The sequence below is a fragment of the Penicillium vulpinum genome (genome assembly GCF_028829585.1).
Source record: "Penicillium vulpinum strain IBT 29486 chromosome Unknown utg000004l_segment0_segment0, whole genome shotgun sequence".
NCBI lineage: Eukaryota > Fungi > Ascomycota > Eurotiomycetes > Eurotiales > Aspergillaceae > Penicillium > Penicillium vulpinum.
In genome coordinates this window covers 6,328,269-6,344,063 of record NW_026643244.1, presented here as the reverse complement: position 1 = coordinate 6,344,063, position 15,795 = coordinate 6,328,269, and the positions used below count along the sequence as shown (strand labels likewise).

Sequence of the window (15,795 nt, the reverse complement as noted above, 5' to 3'; positions counted from 1 at the left end):
CCAAACTTGGGCATGGTTCATACATGTAAATCTTGGAAACTGTTATGCAAGCAAGATGCCAGTGCTTTCCATCCATGGATTATTTGTTTGTCTATCACATTGCATAATTTCTACATACCCCGCGTATTGTTCGACCTATCATGCGATCTAGATGATCATACCTCTAGAAATACAATAGGGAGGACAGGGGTCTAAATCATTTCTTTTATCTTTGTCTTGACAGAAATACCGATCTGCTTGGTATTCACGACCGGATCATCGTCCGTATGAATTCTTGTTAACATTCCGGATATAGGATTACACCAAAAGATTAAACTCACCCAAGAAGACAGACGTTTCCGAAAGTAAAATTGATGGCCTTAGCTTCATCTCAACTATAGTCATGGGCGAGCTCACGCAGACCTGAGCCAGTATGGACACCTTTTTATTTTTGAGCTTAGTGTCAGATGCCTGATCAGGGTCATGAAGGTGGTCGGGCTCTTTGCCACGCAGCCTGGAAGTCAAGTAGGCGACCAGAAATGGCTGTGTGATCAAAATGACTGCAAAGTAATAAGCACACCAAAGACGCGAGGCGCTATTTGGGCGGCATTTTTCGCTGACTGTTTAAGTGAATGATACCCATCCATGACTTGTTCCACACCCCTGGAGCCAGGGTAAGGATATGTCACATGATAGTTTGACCATTCTATGTACTTGGTCTATCTGGACACAGTGGCGTTAGTTTACGAGAAGATCCCTTTGGTTTCAATTTCATTGATCAAGTCATGTATTTTTTTTATCTGTTTTCGTGGATGAGATCTCATGTATTCACATCGAGGAAGAGCAAAGACAAAGGAGAGTTGACAACAAGGAAAGTCGTGATTGAAAGACGCTAAAAATGACGAGACGAGGATATCTCCAACTCCAAAAAGAAAACTCCTAGAATGTTACACATGATAAAAATGCCCTCGCATGGGACTCCGACGATGCAATAATGGGGAATGGGGAATGAAAAGTGAAAGTTCGCCATGCTGTGTGAATGCACTTGAGAGATAGGGAAGGGAATCATAGTCCCTCACCACGGAGAAGGCGCCGAAGGATTCCTTCACCGGGACCAACAATCTGACTCTCAATTTCTTGCTGGGAAACGAAGCAGACTAGGCCTTGTTCATCAAGGGCCTTATGAGGAGTCGAAGGCGCATGGCCAGATTTGGAAGGTGTGCGGCGTACATCTGTACCACCTGCAACAGTTCCGCCTCGGCCGCGACCCTGATACTCCCCAACCAGGCCCATTGTTTCCAAATTGCTGAGAACATCTTTGAACTCGGTGGCCGTCAAGGGGTGCAGAATGTTGTCATTGCGACACAGAGCACAATATGTATCAAATGCTTGCTTGATGGTGGGCACTGAATTGCGCGACTTGGAGGGCGTGCTTGGGACCTCAAGCTGGCGGCGCTTGCGTTCAAGCGCAATCAGGGAGCAGATAGCAGCTTTTTGTTGCAGATTCAAACTTTGAAGTCTTTGAACAGTGCCTTGACCGAAAGCTGCGGATGTGATTCGGGCAATGTGGGCGATGCTGGCTCGGGGTGCTGTGATGACTGTGTAGCTTGACATGGAAGTTGGCTTCGGAACACTACCGACTTTGGCAGGCGAAGACAAATTGGTGTTCTCTCCTAGTATCGAAATATTCTCGGACTCTTTAGCTTGCTTATCTAACTTGAGGAATGTTTCCTGTTCAATGACATCGATTGCCCGCTTAATCAACTCAAAGGCCTTGCGGAGATCACCTGTCTGCGAGGCTACCTTCTTCGAGCAAAGCTGGATGGCGGCCGGTTGAACAAATGGAACAAGCTTTGCGTCTGATTCTGCCCCAGCAGGGAGCAATGAGCGAAGACGATTGGTCATGACGTTTGCGATAGATGCAGCACTGTACGGCAAGAATGGCAGCAAGCGCGGCTTCAGGTTCTTCGCCTTTAACTGTGGGAGAGATCGGTCGGTCAAATCAAGGGCATTGGCGATTCCAATCAACATCAGCTTGGATTTGCTATGCAGGGACCACTCGAAAAGTGACTGCAAAACCCCTGAATCCCCATTGAGCAGATGGTCAATCTCATCCAAAGTGACCAGAAACAGATCTTGCCCTTTCTCAGATGGAATGAACGTAGATTTCAACCGATCTGCTTCACTTTTCTTGAACATATCCGAGTCCCCACAGAAATCTTGGACAAGTCTACTGTAAACATCACGAGAGATTCGCATGCTTGCGCAGTTCACATGTGAGACTTTCACATTGGAAAGATCTAGATCTCCACACACTTCATGGACCATGGCACTCTTTCCGGTCCCTGGGGGGCCGCTGATATAGAGACACCCTCCTGTGCGAGACTCTACCCCCTCTGTGATAAAGGACACCAACTTTTCCCGCTCTGTATCGCGTCCCACTAAGCGGCCGGAGTTGGAACCTCGGGCGAACAGTTGCCTGGCTTGCGAATACACTGAGTCCGTAATTTTCGGAGTGGCACTCTGTCTGGGGGTCGGGGGAAGATCGGCATGGCGAGGAGTCCTCGGTGTTACTGCCTTCGCTCCGACCTGCACTCGATGTCTAGGGGTAACAGGAGATTGCGGTAGCGCATCTCGGAATCGCGATTTCGAAGGTGTCTTGAATTCGAATTCAATAGGTTTCGTAATCTCTTCTGCACATGCGATTAGCGCTGCCTCAGGCGCAACATCCAAATTTTCCAACTTACCTTCCACTGGTTTTGAGACGGTGAAATGCGAATTGATCTTGACTGGAGATTTGAAATGATCATCGCGCAAGGTATGTTTAGAAGAAACATTTTCCGACACTGTCTTGCTCTCGCCATTTTCTTGATCAGGTTGTTCGACTGTTTTCTTTACAGTTGACCTTGTTCGCCGTAATGGGGCTGGGATAGCGTCTTCTTGGTGGACTCGGGGAGCAACTGTTCGGCGCTTGCTTGCAGTTCGTACCGGCAATGCTAAAAAGGTGAGGATTTGAAGATAAGGAGGAAGGTGGGATGGCTGATCTTACCTCCAGCTGGTTCTACAGCACCACGAGTGCGCTTTCCTAGGACGGTTCCTGCCATGACTTAGGAAACATAGAAGAAAAAAACAAGGCAGGAAGAACAATCACAATTTCCGTAGAAGTTAAGAAGAATGTCAGGAAAGAAGGCCCAGAGCCCAGTTAGGAAGTGTAATTGGCAGCTCCACTACTGGGGCTAATCGTTCAACGCGCTGGACGCGTCGCGCGTATGGCTACGGCCGAGTATATCTACCGCATGTGCATTTCTTCAGGCCTTAGTCAGCCGCGTCACCGGCCCCGGCCTTGGGAGCCACCTGAGGTGTCAATGATTGTCTCATGTGCGTTTTGGAATTCGAGATGACGGAATTCTTTCAGCCTACGTGAAGCTAAACTTCTTTTTCTGTTTTTCTTTTGTCTTAATTTCTTTTCAATCTCTTTTGTGGGACTTAGTGATCTTCTGGTTTGCAGTAGTTTGCACCAAATCTCGCTCCCCACATAACACGACCTCCGAGTCTTTGCCCCATTCCATACTGCACCTAAGCTTTCAGTGGGTATCCAAAGTCAATCCTTTCTAGCTTTCTTCCCTAACATTAATATCTTTCTCAAGGAACCTCATTCAACACTCTACCCACCATGGATAACGACGTGGTAGCTCAGTTCACCGAAATTACCGGCTCCACGCCGGAGCTGGCTATACAGTACCTGCAGATCACCGAGTTCCAAATCGAGCAGGCCATGCAGCTTTACTTCGAAAGTGGAGGCGCTCCCTTGACTGGTGAACCTTCTCGGCCTTCTCATCGGTCTGGGATCCCAGACGATTCTGAGATAGTGAATATTGACTCGGACACTGATGACGATACCCCCCAACACTCCGCCCCACCAACATTCGATGACGATGAGGCTATGGCTCGACGCCTTCAGGAGGAGATGTATGGTGGTCCGGGTGGCCCAGATCATGCAGATGAAGTGAGAGCGCCGTTGGCGCGGACAACAGAGACTTTGGTGGGCCCTGGGGCGGACTATGACAATGGTGAAGACATGCACGCCAATATTCTCAGCCAACTACGAGCTCGTGGAAGAGGAGGTTGGTGCTATTTGTGTTTACAAATTTTCCAATAACTTGAACTGACATTTTACTTAGGCCGAGCCGGAATCTTCAACCAGCGAGAGTCATCTTCCATATGGACGGGCGATGATGAATCTCGTCGCGAAGCACTTTCCGCCGCTACTGGAGGTGCATCGGATGTGTCGTCCAAATCCAATATGCTCGCCGAAATGTACCGTCCTCCCTTCGAGATCATGTCACGACTGCCTTGGGATGTGGCGCGCGACGAGGGAAAAGACACCGAGAAATGGCTGCTTGTCAATGTCCAGGATGCATCAATCTTTGACTGTCAGGTTCTGAACCGTGATTTGTGGAAGGATCGCGGGGTTCAAGATACCGTCAAGGAACATTTCATTTTCCTGCAGTACTCGAAAGACGACCCCCGCGCGTCTTCCTACCTCCAATACTACTTCCAGGGAAGCGACGTCTCCGACAATTACCCCCACATTGCTATTGTCGATCCTCGAACTGGTGAACAAATGAAGGTCTGGTCTGGACCGCCTTTGATCAAGCCCGCTGACTTCCTCATGCAACTTCACGAATTCCTCGATCGCTACAGCTTGAACCGCAATGTGCGCAACCCTGTCGCTAAGCGCAAATCCGATAAGAAAGACAAGAAGAGCGTGGATGCCATGACCGAGGAGGAGATGATGGAGATGGCAATGAGAAACAGTCTTGGGGGTGCAGCAGAAGCTGGTCCGACACTCGAAGATCCTGATGATTTGACGCGCAGTACAGACAATGTTAAGGGCAAGGGCCGCGCTATCAGTGAGGAAGATGTCATCATGGATGAACCGGAGCCGGTTGCCGAAGCTTCTCCATTCGCGTCCATTCCCAGCGACCAACCACACACTGAACCTGCTGCTGACCCAGCCACAACTACACGCATTCAGTTCCGACACCCGTCTGGCAGAGTCATTCGGCGCTTCTCATTGTCGGATCCTGTTCAGAGAATCTATGAATGGCTCAAGGCCGACCCTCCCTTGGAAGACAAGGCTGGTGTCGAGTTTGACCTGAATAGCATGGGGCGCAATCTCATTGATCAACTTACCACGAGCATTGCAGACGCAGGACTGAAAAATGGCACAGTGATGATTGGATATCTGGAAGAGTGATCTTCTTGCTTTCTTAATATTTCCGTCTTATCATCACGCTGCAATGTTTTCTGGGTTTCTGTAAGGCGTTGATGGAAATGGATTGGATCCCGTGGGTTCCCACCTTTATTCCTGGGCTTGTTTCCATCATTTCAGAGGATATCACTGAATCTAACAGGTTCTCCAGTTGTCATTGCCAACCTTGAGACCTAGATGTGAGAGTATACATAGTACCAAAGCTTTCCTCGGAAGCATGCAATGAATCACGATAATCAATATGGTACCGAATTAGGAAACGGAAAAATATGATAAAGGAGGAATACTGGGTATTTTAAATGTGTAGAGTTCACTTCTACAAGTTGACTTGAGAATAAAGGAATATTTCCTTGGGACTTACGAGCGGCATTGCTCCTACTCCTCTGCTTTATACTAACAGACCATCTAGTTCAACATGGTACCTGCATTCCTTAAAACTACACTGCCCGGGAATTTATCTGGTGGACTTGATTTAAAGGCACCTACAATCGATGCATATAAGCTCCTTGCGGGCTGGAACAAGAAATACGGCGTGTTTTGACCACTGGCCGGAGTGAAAGTGACAGATTTCAAGGCGGTGATCGCGCCAAATTTCGAGATTTTTGGGTCCTATTCCTATCGCACAGGAATGCCACTGCTTGATACTGACCTGGACTTGATGAAGATGCGTATCTTCCTAGGTGATAGGACAATGGGTGTAGACGTATTCAATCAGTGAATCGACCAAGCTGTATTCTGGACAATATTCAGCAGGTATATATGAATCTGGTTTTCTCTAGTCAAGTCGGGAGCTGATAGATCCACACCATTGCTTTATGGAACTACTTGAATTATAGAAAGCTGCCTCCATATCTTGACCAAGCCCGGCCTTAATTGGCAACTGAGATTGGATACGCTGACAAATATATACCGAAGCTCAAGGGCATCTTGGCCATTTGGAAGGAATTTGAGCCGGATAATCATATTATGTCGACCTCCCAGTGGCGAACCGAATCACAGAAATCGCTTCAAAATTCCCGCTGGGTGATTCCACGGGAAATGACGCTGTGACAAAGCTTTTGTACGAGTCAGAAGAGCTGAAAAAGTCGTTAAGTCAGATTGCTTTTCCTCTTAAGAAGTGATTTGATAATCTGGGGCTGTTTTTGGTCTAAATAGAGTCAGGTAGATAGGCCATAGCCGCAGCCATTCACCAACACAATGACACTCGAAAGTTCTGAAGTTTGATAAATTAATTCACAAATACTAGTACACCACTATATGAAGAAATCTCTGACGGCTGTTAAGGGGTTATTGTCTAGTCATGTGATATGGTGGTCTAAAATGCTATATACACCTTCTCTTCCTCTCCTACTTCCAATTTCAAAGTATTCACTTGCCTGCTAATAATTCTATATCCTACAAATAACAATACAATCTCCAGCTGAAATGCTGCCCTTCAAACCGCGAATCATTAATTTGTTCCGCCGTCAGTCATATCAAATCATCCACAAAATGTCAACCACAGGACCATCAGGAGAGGATATCCCACTTGAAGGGATCCGAATGTCACGATCAGAGACTTTCTGGAAAAAGCCAAATCTTCCATGGGGCTTTTGCATCTATCGATGCTCGTTCAAAGACAATGCTGCGTGGCATAAAATGCTCCAGCTCATCCAGCAACATGTGCAAAAATCGGTAGAACTTTCCCTGCCACCTGGAGAAGAAAGAACAGGGCTCCTAGAGGCCCACGATCTTGTGATTTATGACAAGCTGGAGAATTTCAACGGTGCGACTTCGCATGAGGTGCGCGATCGTTTTAATGATTGGGTTGAACAACTACCAAAAGTGGTTGACACCTCTGAAACACTAGAAAGGCTAATCAGAGAGCATTCGGAGAGGAAAAATCAAACTGTTAGGCCTCAATACGGTTTTGGAGCACGGTTTAACTTCGCCTTATTTGTTGATGATATCTGTTTGGAGTCTTTGGTCCATATGGATATGCCTGTCGTTAAAATTTTGTATAAGCAATGGGGCAATTTGAGTCCCGAGGAGAGGAATTACAAAATTGACCCCGACTGGCACGATGGGACAACGGAAGATGAGGAGGAGGATGTTGGATGGATGTACATGTCTGTCATCGACTACGTTGATACGTATGACCTGAGCAAAATATAAGAGCCTGATTATAAGAGTGCAACTCTGAGTCCCCTGGGAGACTATGTCTCAGCAACTGTAGATCTTATCTAATTTCATATAACATAGTTACTTACTGAAAGTTGTATAAATGTTATAGTTACTAGTTATAATTTATTACTGTGCATACCGCTACCCCGCATACACCTGGAAAGTACACATAGAAGTGCTCTATATACGTATATACGAAACAAAAAGATGCTCCCCGCCAGCCGCCTTTACGTGAGCTTGTACCGAGTGCGTGAGCCTATACCGTGTGTATGAGACTGTACATAGGTCTTGATAATTAATAAGAATGATAATAACCACCGATGAACAGAGGAATACAGAAGTTCATGATGTACAATATTGTCTGGAAGCACATTCCTAGTATTACCAACCCACTAACGCTCGATCGAGGCGCCCTGATAAGGAAACATCATTCTCGGCACACCGGAGAACTTCTAGGGCGACGTCAGTTTACTGCGCGACAGCAGATAACCAATTTTCTCCATTTTTACCCCTCTTGAGGCCCCTGGATACCCAATGACAGTTTGAACATGGTCCGGTTGGATCATACACAGTGCTCGGGACGGCAATAGGTAGCATTGGGGGTGGTGCTGTCGGCTTGCAGGCCGGCTCCGCCTCAATTGGTCTCAGCCCGGGCGCAGACAGAGATCCGAGACAGCAAGCCATAAGTAACGCATGCACATGTGAAAAGCCTAGAACGCTAAGCCCATATCGAGCTGTTCAATGGCCATTCGCTCCTAGCACTGCCCCCGCTTACTATATGACTGGATAGCGCTTGCGATTCCTTAACCTATTTCACGCTCCTTCCTCGACCGCCCACATACTTTTCCCAATCATCCTGCTTCGGTTGCTTCTGTCAATACATATCGGTCCAATAGAAATGTCATCTCCTACTAGTGCCGGCGTCCTCCAGACACACCAACTCATCGAGAATCATAGTATCTTGATCCGAGATGAAATATACGGAGAGGAACTGGTCCATGAGCCAGTTCTCGTAGAGCTTCTTCAAAGTCCGGAGGTGCAGCGACTGCAAGGCATCTACCAGTATGGAGTTACTGGATTCTTGGACCTGATACCGCGAGTCACACGGCTCGAACATTCGGTCGGTGCATTTATACTCGTGCGAAGAGTTGGTGCCACGATTGAAGAACAAGTCGCTGCTCTTCTCCATGACATCTCTCATACCACCCTTAGTCACGTTATCGATCACGCCCTCTCTAAGCCTGGGGAAGGAAGCTATCACGAGGTACACAAGACACGGTATATTGGGATGACACGGCTACCGGACATCCTCGCTAGACATGGGATCAACCAGAAGGTTTTCGAAGAAGAACTATTCCCTTTAGTGGAAATGCCATCGCCTCAACTGTGTGCCGATCGCCTAGACTATGCTTTACGCGACGCCGTCAGCTGCGGCAAGCTTGCTATAGAAGACGCCAAAAGGATTGTCGGCTCACTGAAGGCGTTTCCCAGTGCTACAGCGACCCGCCGTCTGCTGGTGCTAGACGATCCCTATATAGCGCTGATTCTTTCTCGCGCATACATCACTACCGACAAAGATGTCTGGTCAAATCTGGCCCACATCGATATGTATCAGCGGACGGGCCGGGTGATCGGCGAACTAGTAGAGGCAGGGTCTATAGATGATAAGGTGTTGTGGCAAGTATCCGACGCAGAATTTTGGACTCTGCTTCGTCAAGCAGCGAATCCTAAGCAGCTTCGCGCTATCGAAAGACTAGAAGAGGAGGGGATTCCAGAGGACAACGGACTCCGACTGCCACATTGTGCTAAAATTCGCACTCTCGATCCAGACGTTTGGCAAGGAGGAGAAAAGCAACCCGCACCGTTGTCGGTAGTGTTACCGACATGGGGATTAGAGCGACAGCAGTATATTCTCAGTCGTAGTCAGCATTGATGATGACTGTTGCATCATATAGCTATGGCCGTCTATAGGCGCTGATACAGAGTAACTTAAACGTATGGCAGCACGGCGCAAGCCGTAAAGTCAATGAATATGAGCTTCTTGTGTTACATGTGGCCATGAGCCTACCAATTCTGGTAGGAAGGCGATCGTAGGTAACCTATAAGAGGTGCAGCATTTACTACTAGATAGTCTAAATAAACAACTACTTTTACAGCACTAATATTGCCTGTGAAGCCGTGTACTCTAACGATCTTGTTGACAAGTAACTAGGCTTCTGCACCAACTTGACCTCGCCGAGACCTAGTACTGGGCTGGGTCTGGGCTTTGCTGGGTCGTGCGGAAGACTACTTGCTATCCCCAGAAACAAGTGTTGAATAATATCTGACAGAAATCTCGTGTACAGCAAGGTATGGTATGGTCAATGAATCTGCATCTAACTAGCAAAATATGACAAAATCCGCCTTTTGGACAAACTGTATGCCCAGGTGGTATCCATGGATGCCAGGTACTGGTTGTCACCCGTGGACATCATCCAGTATTGCATGTTATATTCCGACATGAAGTATAAATGGGCTTGGATGGGGGCCTTGGATGCTTGACTCTGTTGCTTGACTCTGTATGTATATACATAGATACCTACACACCTGTCTAATAGTTGTATAATGGTCGTAATGAGTCTGAATCCCTTAATCCCTCGGCCCCAGCTCAAAAGTGAACTGCTTCGAAAGAGGTGACACCCGCCAGCGTGCAAGGAGCTGCGTATTCTCCACCAAGATCCGCCGCAGCATCTCCCCCCTCTCCTCTACACCAGGCCACACGCCCTGCCATACGCGTACATACGGCTCCATGATCCCCAAGGCCTCCCTAACCCACCTCCCTGCCTTCTCCTTCCCAATTCTCCCCTTCTGCACCATCCGCCTCTCTAGCTCCCCCAGGAAAAGCTCTCTCTCCTGCCTGTTCTTCACCGCAGCCTGCATGACCGCTAGTAGTATATGTGACCGGATTGACAAGTCCAACTCATCCATCTCGATTCCTTCTAGTCCTAGTCTAACTGTCTCCTCCACTGCAACAGCGGCTAGGAACTCCACTACCTCCTCACTCCCGGCCTCTTCCTCACACCCCCTCCACCACGCCTGCTCTCCAATCCCTCCATCCGGTAACCCGCACCATGTCACCTGCTCCGACTCACCATATCCCTCAGCAACCTCTCCCCCCGATGCCTCTGCGAGGTACTCTGCTTCCAACCCGTGTATATCATACTTTCCCTGTGCGACCAATATCCCAAAGCTATCGGGCCCCCATATCTCCCGGGAAGTTACCTTAGCCAAGTAAGATAGAGATGGATCAGGAATAAAATAGTCAAGCCAGAAGCGCGCATGTGATTCCGAATAAGGTGGTACGCTAGGGTAGGCCGTTTGTAGGCGTGGTATGGTTGCCTCTAGCGAGCTAAGGGCTACTGTAGTAAGAGTCACAAATGGTAGAAAGGGCTGTCTGCGGCGCGTGCACCCGACAGTGTAGGCCCAGCGGGAGAGTTTCAGGGCGTGTGCGGATACCGGACTGTGGCGCGGCTGGCATAGCGGTGAGGAGGAGTCGGGGAGGTCCTGGAGGTCAGGCAGGCGGTAGAAGCGCGCTGTGGTGCGCTGGGTGAGGAAGGGAGTGGAGTAGTAGGAGCGCCAGGCGGAGGAGTGCAGTAGGGCGTGGTGGGCTGTGTATAAGGTAGGGAAATCAGAGAAGGAGGGGAAGTCACCTTCCAGTTGGGAGGAATAGCGGTAGATAGCTGCTGCTAGCTGTACGAGGTAGAATATATCCAGGGTACTATTATTTATTAATTATATACAGTGATTACCATAGGAGGATATGGCTTACCGATTAAAGCGTAACTCACCCTCACCAAAGGACCAGGAATGCGCGTGCAGCTTCTCCACAACATCGAACACCCCGTTGCCGGTCCACAGCCCCTCGTCTAGATAGATGAATGCGATCCGCAAGACATCTTCATGGCAAGTCACTGGCACGATGCCGCCTTCAACATTAGCCAGGAATTCTTCAGCGCTCACTGTAGCGCTCATGGTACGTGCAGAGATAAGGAAATAGTGGTAAGGGGATCTCACATGCAAACAAACCTCTCCTTCCCGATCAGGCTTAGCACTTTGAAGAACAAACAAAAAATAGCAAATAAAGAAAGAAGCAAACGAAGGAAGTAGCAAACGATCCTTGACATGTGATGAAGCATGTGATAGTCATAGATCGTGACAGACTTTATATTTCCTACAGCTTTCATAACTACTTCTTTTAATACTAGGTGCTTAATATAACCTCTTATCTCGAAAGTAATAGCTATAAGATCGTAGGTGTCAGAATAGATTGTCAGATTAGCCAAAGGGGTGTCAATATAACAATCCCCTATAAATAATAGTGGTTTCATTTACTATACTACTAATTCAGATATATATTTAAGACAACTTATATGATGGTGAGCATAGTGGGTATACCCGTGGACGGGCGATGTCGCAGTCCCTAATAGCGACCTCCTCTCTGAACTATACAACCTTAGAATGTCGCAATCTTCACATGATTTATCTTTTGCTATGCCCAAATTGTGCACAAAACAACCTCTTTTTGATGTAATTGAATGTTTTAAGCTCCAATAATACAGTGACACAGTAAAAGTTCTAGCACCCCTTCTGTTACCGTTTTCCCAACTTGCTACTTTGTATACCGCTTGCTAGTACTCCCATTCGAATGAATTCCTATTTAGGGAAAATGTAAAAATCGAACTTCAGATGGTGCGATTTCTCAGGATAAAAGCAAGGATATGGCTGGATTTTCATTTCAACCCTCAATATCGAGTCCAATTTCTAATTTGTAGCCCTTCAAGTCTAAACCTCGAGTCTCAGATGATTGTACTCCATACAATATTGTAATTAGACTCGGAAAGCCTAGATACACCGCCCCAGATAAGCCGCGGCAAAATAAGCCCCCGCGTCGATAAACAAGCAAGGGCAGCTCACAACACAGATATCCCTGAGAAGGCCGGGCAGTGAGAAAAGTTGATCGTAAAGTGAAGAGCATGTCACAAACGATTTGGAACCTCACGATCACCGTCGCCGAGCCTGCTCCGATTGAACAATCGTCTTTGCTTACCAGTTGACATCTTATCGATTAGCACCCAAACGAAACAACACCGTCTCTTCTCCCCCTCTCTCCTTTGCAGTCCTGAAATCTTGCAATCCTGAAAGGTATTGCACAGATCTTATCAATCGAATCAGATTGATCAGATTGCAACATTATTCCATCCCAGACAGCGACCCCAGGTCCATTTTCAAGTGCCGTCACGTACGACCTAACCCCACACTCCATCCTTGTGATATGTGATTACCGATCCTGAATCTGACAATCTATCACTAGCCTCGAGATATTCAAGCTTGATTTATGTTCATTGTTGTTTTCCGGCGACTTGGATAAATTGCCAAAATGCCGCCCCCTATCGATCCGGAAACCATTTACACCAAACAAACTTGCATCGGTAGGCTTTTCAGTCCTTGGGCCTTAGGGGTTCATGGGTCTAATATGATTGCTGATTGTCTTTGACTTCGTAGGTGGTGGAAGTTTCGGTAAGGTGTTCAAAGGGTAAGTAAAGGACCTTCTATATCAACGGCTTGGTTTAACAATCAACTGATCCAATTCGGACAATTAGTCTAGATAGACGTACTGGAGAATCAGTGGCTATCAAAATCATTGACGTGGAGAATGCCGAGGATGATGTCGACGATATCATCAAGGAGATTGCCATCTTGTCCGAGCTGAAGTCGCCCTATGTCACCAAGTACCATGGCTCATACTTGAAGGGGTCCAACCTGTGGATTATCATGGAGTTCTGTGCTGGTGGTAGTTGCCACGGTCTCTTGCGGCCCGGTGTAATCCACGAGGAGTACATTGCTATCATTCTGAGGGAGCTCTTGCGCGGGCTGGATTATCTCCACAGTGACCAGAAACTGCACCGAGATATCAAAGGTACGAACACCCCAATTGGTTAAAATTAGAATGTGAAGTGTCTGACACTTTTGATTGCAGCTGCCAATGTTCTTCTCAGCGCGAGTGGCCAAGTTAAATTAGCGGATTTTGGCGTGTCTGGACAGCTGTCGGCAACAATGACCAAGAAAAATACCTTTGTAGGCACTCCATTCTGGATGGCTCCCGAAGTTATCAAGCAATCCGGATACGATTACAAGGCCGATATTTGGTCCTTGGGTATCACGGCAATTGAACTGGCCTGTGGTGATCCTCCATACGCCGACATTCACCCGATGAAAGTGCTGTTTCTGATCCCCAAGAACCCTCCCCCCACATTGGTAGGCGATTTTAGCAAGCCTTTCAAGCAATTTGTTGAACTGTGCTTGCGCCGAGACCCTAAGGAACGTCCATCAGCCAAGGAACTTCTTGAGCATCCGTTTGTGAAGCGTGCCAAAAGAACAACATACCTGACAGAACTTATTGAGCGCGCAGAGCGTTGGCAAATAACTCATCGGGGCCAAGACGACGACGACGAATATGATGAATATGACGATAGAGAAGCCGATCAAACAGCAAAGGACAGAACGCAAGAAAAAGAAGACCTTTGGGATTTCGGCACTGTCCGTCCTGTGGGAAAGGGACATGCATCCCCATTGCGCCCTATGGCTAAAGGCTCTGACACCAATGCACGAACAAATGAAACAGAGGAGTGGGATCTGTGTGATGCGACACCCCGACAAGCTGGAACTTTCCAAACACAGTCACACACTCAAGTGGCCCCAACAAACCCTGCTCTGAATATTTCTCCCACAAAAACCCCTCTTCCTCCATCTGCACCATCTTCCCCCCTCAAGCAACGCCCCTCCCAGACCGCACTTCCTCCACGCAAAGTCGTGTCTTCAGTGTCTTCAGTGGCTGTCAGACCCGCAGTGGACAGCCCTCCCACCAGGGGATCGAACGAACAATACACACAGGCAGCAACTCACTATGCTAGCAAACCTGATATTGCTTCTCCAGCCAATCCTAGTTCCGCGGTCAGTACCCAGGGCACTCCTACCAAGCGACTCTCCAGTATTCCCCTCCACGAGCAATACCGCACCCCATCCGGTCAAATTGCGCAGAAGTCAACTCCACTTTCTCGCACCGTTGCTGATTCTCTGGGACAACAGCCACAGTCTCCACGCATTTCCCAGGCTGCTCCTCTAGGACACCAGCCCCAGTCTCCACGTATTCCTCAAGCTGCTCTTCCTCTGGGAAATCAGCCTCAGTCTCCGCGTACCTCTCAATCCGCTATTCCAAGACAGACAGAGCCATTGCAGCACGCAAAGCCAGCTTCAGGACTCAAGTCAAAGCGCGCACCAGCGAACATGGATGACCGTAGTATCCCCCACCGCCCCACACCTCCCACTCCCACTTCCAGTGAGCCCAAGCGTTCTACCCGACCTCTCCCTGAGGCTGAGCGGGCAACTGCCTGTGGGACTGTGATTCTCCCGGCCCTCCGTGCAGCCATGGACCGCCGCCGCAACCATCTCGCCCGCCTCGAACCTGGACGTAACCCTAACGAACCCCCAGCTACCCCAGAAGAAGAGAAGGACTTTGACCGCAGTGTCCGCATCCATCATGGTTTGGAGAAGGTTGCCGAAGATATCGCTCGAGCTTTCAGTAACCTCCACCACTGGGACATGGAGAGACCCGTTGACATGGGCGGTGGTGTTGATGCTGTTCTCGACGCCTTCCTCGAGGAGGTCCTCGTCCGGCTGCAGCCCAGTACTGATGCGCAATGAACACGTTTGAATTATGCTTTGAGTATAAATGAGTGTTCTCGATGGAGTTTCTAGGCCCTGTACTCTGCATCGTTTCACTCTTTACTTTCTTTGTTTCTTGAGGCTTTGCTCTCTGTTTTTCTCATGTGTATGTTATGTGTAGGAGTTAACACTTGAACTGGAACTCTCGTATATGCTCTCATTTCTCGCTCTCATTTGTACGACTACATGAAAGATTATTGTGATCTCTCGCTTAGTTCTCAGAAAAGGTGGCCCACTGATTAGGGCCGATACTGGTCTCATCTGGCCCTTTCTCCTTTCTTTTCATTTTCTCATTCTCAATGGTTGGATAAGTGAGAACTAGAGAGAATCTCTACATTTGTCTTGAGAAGCTATGATATAGTCGGTTTCCAGGCTTGTACGTCCGTGCCTCTATCATCACTGAGCTCATAATCATCTAGGAATCCACCCATGGACAGTTCTTATGCCCTGATCATCTTTTTTTTTGTTAGATGGTAGGAGAACCTTGACTTCATTTTGGTCGCAACACTGTTCATCAAGAACGGCTTCGATATCTTCCCCTTAGGATTCATAGTCTGTCACAGTCTTGCCTAGGGTCACAAGGTTGTCTAACTCCTGTAGGCTCATTGAGATTCTGA

At 48.0% G+C, this 15,795-nt stretch overlaps 6 protein-coding genes across 6 annotated transcripts; 4 read left to right on the top strand and 2 right to left on the bottom strand.

The window, feature by feature from the left end:
- Window positions 1-1,044: 1,044 nt before the first annotated feature.
- On the bottom strand, window positions 1,045-3,083 carry N7479_010905 (AAA family ATPase CDC6; the record flags this gene model as incomplete). The annotated part of the gene is made up of 3 exons (XM_057258596.1): window positions 1,045-2,672; window positions 2,727-2,975; window positions 3,029-3,083. The coding sequence occupies 3 exons, from the start codon at window positions 3,081-3,083 to the stop codon at window positions 1,045-1,047; spliced, it is 1,932 nt and encodes a 643-aa protein (XP_057106054.1).
- Window positions 3,084-3,652: 569 nt separating this feature from the next.
- On the top strand, window positions 3,653-5,239 carry N7479_010904 (DNA-protein crosslink repair co-factor UBX5; the record flags this gene model as incomplete). Its single annotated transcript, XM_057258595.1, has 2 exons — window positions 3,653-4,103; window positions 4,161-5,239. 2 exons carry the CDS (start codon window positions 3,653-3,655, stop codon window positions 5,237-5,239), a joined length of 1,530 nt encoding a protein of 509 aa, XP_057106053.1.
- A 1,506-nt stretch (window positions 5,240-6,745) lies between these two features.
- N7479_010903 (uncharacterized protein) lies at window positions 6,746-7,408 on the top strand (the record flags this gene model as incomplete). The annotated part of the gene is made up of 1 exon (XM_057258594.1): window positions 6,746-7,408. One exon carries the CDS (start codon window positions 6,746-6,748, stop codon window positions 7,406-7,408), a length of 663 nt encoding a protein of 220 aa, XP_057106052.1.
- Window positions 7,409-8,315: 907 nt separating this feature from the next.
- Window positions 8,316-9,350, top strand: N7479_010902 (uncharacterized protein; the record flags this gene model as incomplete). The annotated part of the gene is made up of 1 exon (XM_057258593.1): window positions 8,316-9,350. The coding sequence occupies one exon, from the start codon at window positions 8,316-8,318 to the stop codon at window positions 9,348-9,350; it is 1,035 nt and encodes a 344-aa protein (XP_057106051.1).
- Window positions 9,351-10,045: 695 nt separating this feature from the next.
- Window positions 10,046-11,428, bottom strand: N7479_010901 (uncharacterized protein; the record flags this gene model as incomplete). The annotated part of the gene is made up of 2 exons (XM_057258592.1): window positions 10,046-11,174; window positions 11,226-11,428. 2 exons carry the CDS (start codon window positions 11,426-11,428, stop codon window positions 10,046-10,048), a joined length of 1,332 nt encoding a protein of 443 aa, XP_057106050.1.
- A 1,405-nt stretch (window positions 11,429-12,833) lies between these two features.
- N7479_010900 (putative Ste20-like serine/threonine protein kinase) lies at window positions 12,834-15,157 on the top strand (the record flags this gene model as incomplete). Its single annotated transcript, XM_057258591.1, has 4 exons — window positions 12,834-12,885; window positions 12,959-12,989; window positions 13,057-13,373; window positions 13,434-15,157. The coding sequence occupies 4 exons, from the start codon at window positions 12,834-12,836 to the stop codon at window positions 15,155-15,157; spliced, it is 2,124 nt and encodes a 707-aa protein (XP_057106049.1).
- Window positions 15,158-15,795: the final 638 nt, after the last annotated feature.